The sequence below is a fragment of the Triticum urartu genome, chromosome 2, assembly GCF_003073215.2.
Source record: "Triticum urartu cultivar G1812 chromosome 2, Tu2.1, whole genome shotgun sequence".
Taxonomy (NCBI): domain Eukaryota; kingdom Viridiplantae; phylum Streptophyta; class Magnoliopsida; order Poales; family Poaceae; genus Triticum; species Triticum urartu.
The window spans coordinates 418,991,608-418,995,367 of NC_053023.1; the positions used below are offsets into that span (position 1 = coordinate 418,991,608).

Genomic DNA, 3,760 nt, shown 5'->3' on the forward strand with positions numbered 1-3,760 from the left:
CTTGGTGTCTTGGCGGATCACTCCACAGTGTCGCCAACGTACGCGGTCGCGCAGAGCCTCATCATCTCTTTAGCATTCTCCTTCAGAATCATTGCGCCACGCTCCAGCTCCGTTAATTGCAATATTAATTGATCATGTAAAGATAGTTGCAATACATGACACTACATGCAACTGCATCTGGCTTAGAAGATCAATCCGTAATATCACTGATTTCACATAACCAATGCTATCTATGTATTCCATGAAAAATAAACCAATGGAATACAGAAATACATGAACTGTGTAATGAAAAACCATGCGGATTTGCTAGCTGAGACATTGCTAGGAACATCCGTGGGACATCACACTATCGTGTCATAAGAAGTGAACCAGCATGGTTTCACTTCAGTACCAATGTGATTACCCATGTAGTGTTTGTTTGTCGGACCTAACAGTTAAGAACTTGCGTTACTATCTTATTAAAGGCATTGTCTCCATGCTGATGTTCTAGCCTTGTTGTGTTAGATCTGGCATCCACGATAAAAAATCTTGCGCTAACAGGCTGGGCGTGGTGACGTTGGTGTGAGTGCTTTTTCTTTTGTTTTTTGTTCTGACTTGATGGATTGGTGCAGCAGAAAGTGACTTAGTCGTATGTGTTTTTTCATATCTTGTCATGGCTCAGCCAGTGTGGCCCACCTAATTCATCTGCCCTTGGCCCCCTCGCGTCTCCCCCATGGGCGACCTGGGGGAAACCCTAGCCACCGCTTCTCGCACCTCCTCCGCCCCTCTCCCTCCTCGCCGCCGCCCGCAGCGCTGCCGGACGAAGCCTGGCCGGCTGGGCGGCGGCGGGGCTTATCCCCATTCTTTTCGTCTTGGCTGGCGCGCGACAACGGGGTCGAGAGGAGCGTTGGGCGAACGTGGGATTCGGGGCGCGGCGGGCGGGCCTCCTGGCGGCGGCGTGCACGGCGCGATGGTGGCGGCCTGCATGTCGCGAGGTGGTGGCTGCGTTGGGTCTGCCCAGTGGTCACGGGTGCCGCCAGATTCAGATCAGATCCATCTGGATCCTGTCTTCGGACTCCGTCGGCCGCCGCGGGGTGGTGATGGTCGTCACTGGCCACGTCGGACCACTGGTTTCGGCGTCTGGAGATCTACAACGGGTTCTTCTCGATCCTCCCTTCTGGCGGGTCGAGCCCCATGGCTCTCGCATCTTCACAGGTTTTGAATCGTGGCTCGTTGCCAGATCCAAAGCAGACGGAGGTTTGGTGGCATAGGATGGGACTGGAGGAAACTTTGGTCAGCTAGCCTGGCCCGGCATCGGCGACGTCACTCGACGCCGTTACCCTCCGTGGAGGCGAAGCCGAGGTCTCTCATATCCACCTCCGAACCCCTCTCGGACGAAAGTTCAAAATCCAGTCTGAAATGGGCAGCGGCGGCGGCCTGCGCGTCTTATCCTCCATGGAGGCGCCGTCTTGGGAGGACCTGCTGTTCGGGGGAGAGATGCTGTGGATGGTGGGCTCCGAGTACCTCTAGTGGTGGCGACGGTGTGGACGTTGCTAGGTGGTGCGGCATTGTATCTACCGCATAGATGACGACGAGTTTTGGCGGCATGGTGCAGCTGCATAGCGACGACGGATGCGGCTGGATGGACGAGCGCAAGGCGGTGGAGCTGTTTGGCGCCATGGTGGCATCGACGACAGCGAGACCGGGCAAGGTAGATGCATCAGTACAACATTGAAGATGGATTGATGGCATGTGGCTATGGCGGCCTCATACCTGACAGGCGTCCTGATTGAGAAGTGCGCCGAACTGGTGAGTGCCCCATATCCGGCAGGCGTCCTGATTGGGACCTCAGGTCTTAGATGATAGGTTTGGATGCGAGGTATGTTTGGTATTACGCCCAGACTATCAGCGCCCCTTCATCAACTGGTTAGGAGTAGCGACACATGTTGCCTAGACGGTAACTTTAGTCTTACTGTTGTATGACTTTGTAATGTCTTATGTGAACAATTAATAAACTGGCTGCATGCATTGTCAAGATGCAGAGGCCGGGTTCCTCCTTTTTTTTAAAAAAATATTGTCTCATCGCCGTGTGTCTTTAGATTCATTTTAAGATAGCTTACCAAATATGCGACCTGGTCTTATTGCTTTGTATCAATTTTAATATTATTATGGTGGTGTGCATCTGCAGATGCACAGGCCGGAATGTTTAAACTTTTTTTGGAAAAAAATGTGAGCATGTTCGTAATAGTGGTCTACTTTCTGTGAATCATGTAAATGTATGTGTTTTTTGTCAACTTTCATAAAAAGATGTAAATGTCATTTGGATGGCAAGACAGAAAGTGTGGGTTCTTCCGGGAAATATCATTCATCGCCTCGAATGTATCTCAGGAATGCGACCCCCCTAACAGACTACAGGTGCGAGCTTAATCTCGTTCAGTATCAATACTGTTTATTGCATAGCGCAAGCACGATTGGTTCGTACCATGGAGTTTTCAAGGTGCTCTGGACCTCTGGTGTACTCTCAAGAGCGAGTGCATTTGGACATGTATTCGATTTTAACTTTCCTTAGTTATAACTAATTACTAATATATGTACAAAACAATATTATTTTTAGCGGAGCATAACAATTTATGTGCTGAAATATCATGGCAAGCCATATCTGTTTATCTATATTTGGTTATATTTGCTCCATGTAGAGTGCAGGAATGGCAGCCTTAATTTGCAACAGAAAGATCTAAATTAATTAATTAATGGAAATCTCTTATTTATATTGCATTTTATAGAGCATGAGTGATTGATTCGGTTCACTGAATCTATCACTCAAGCTTCACAAACCATACACTACAATATAGTAATATATATGTACAAACAATTCGGCTGGAGATAGTAGCACCAGACGACCCCGGCCTTATTGAGCTACACACATGCAGACCAGCAAAAGCCACACGCACGCGCACGTAGTACCGTGGTATTTTGATCGCACACATACAATACATACGTACGGTGGTAATATATATGGCGGCCGGCCGTCCTGCGAGGTAGACGAAAACTACCTCGTGGTATCTATATCTTACCCAGGGCAGACAGGCAAGCTTGGAAGCTCACGCGTCGCGGACCTCGAAGACGTTGCGCGTCTTGACGACGACGTCGTACATGTGGACGAGCTTGAGGCGGGCGAAGTCTCGCGGGACGGAGATGAGGTGCACGGTGGAACGCTGGTGGAACTGGAGCAGGCACGGGTCGTTGAGGTAGCGCTCCCACCCCAGCTCCCGCAGCCGCCGCTCCAGGACGTCGTACGTGGTCACCACCTCGCCGCTCGGCACATGCACCAGCACTTTGCCCGGCCGCGCCCCGCTCCCGCCGCCGCGGCCGGGCGCCTCGCTGTCCGCCCGCCTCACGATCCCGTCCTCGAATACCCACACGCCAGTCATGCTAGCTATTTCACTCGACTTGACTAGCTCGTAGGCTCTTGCTAACAGCTTGCAAGATGTATCGATTTCAGAGGTGATCGATCAACAACGGTGATTGAAGGTGCAAAGAGGTGGGAAGATGGTGCAGAGCTTATATAGAGGCGAAGGCTACCGGGATGACGTCGGAGGCCGGGCGCACTGCTTATTACGGAGTGGCTCCTGCATCGGCTAAGGTGGGTCCCGCCAGCTCAGCGGTGGTGTCCTTGGAATGGGGTGGTGTGGGCCCCCGGGAATCACGGCGCCTCCAACCATAGAAGGAGAACATAGTTGGAAGTTTCCAATCGAATACTGACAATCAACCGTTCGATCAC

At 51.3% G+C, this 3,760-nt stretch overlaps 1 protein-coding gene across 1 annotated transcript; it reads right to left on the bottom strand.

Moving 5' to 3' along the window:
- Nucleotides 1-2,722: 2,722 nt before the first annotated feature.
- On the bottom strand, nt 2,723-3,529 carry LOC125541618 (flowering-promoting factor 1-like protein 4). The gene has a single exon (XM_048704981.1). The coding sequence runs from the start codon at nt 3,408-3,410 to the stop codon at nt 3,081-3,083; it is 330 nt and encodes a 109-aa protein (XP_048560938.1). The 5' UTR covers nt 3,411-3,529; the 3' UTR covers nt 2,723-3,080.
- Between the last annotated feature and the right edge of the window lie 231 nt (nt 3,530-3,760).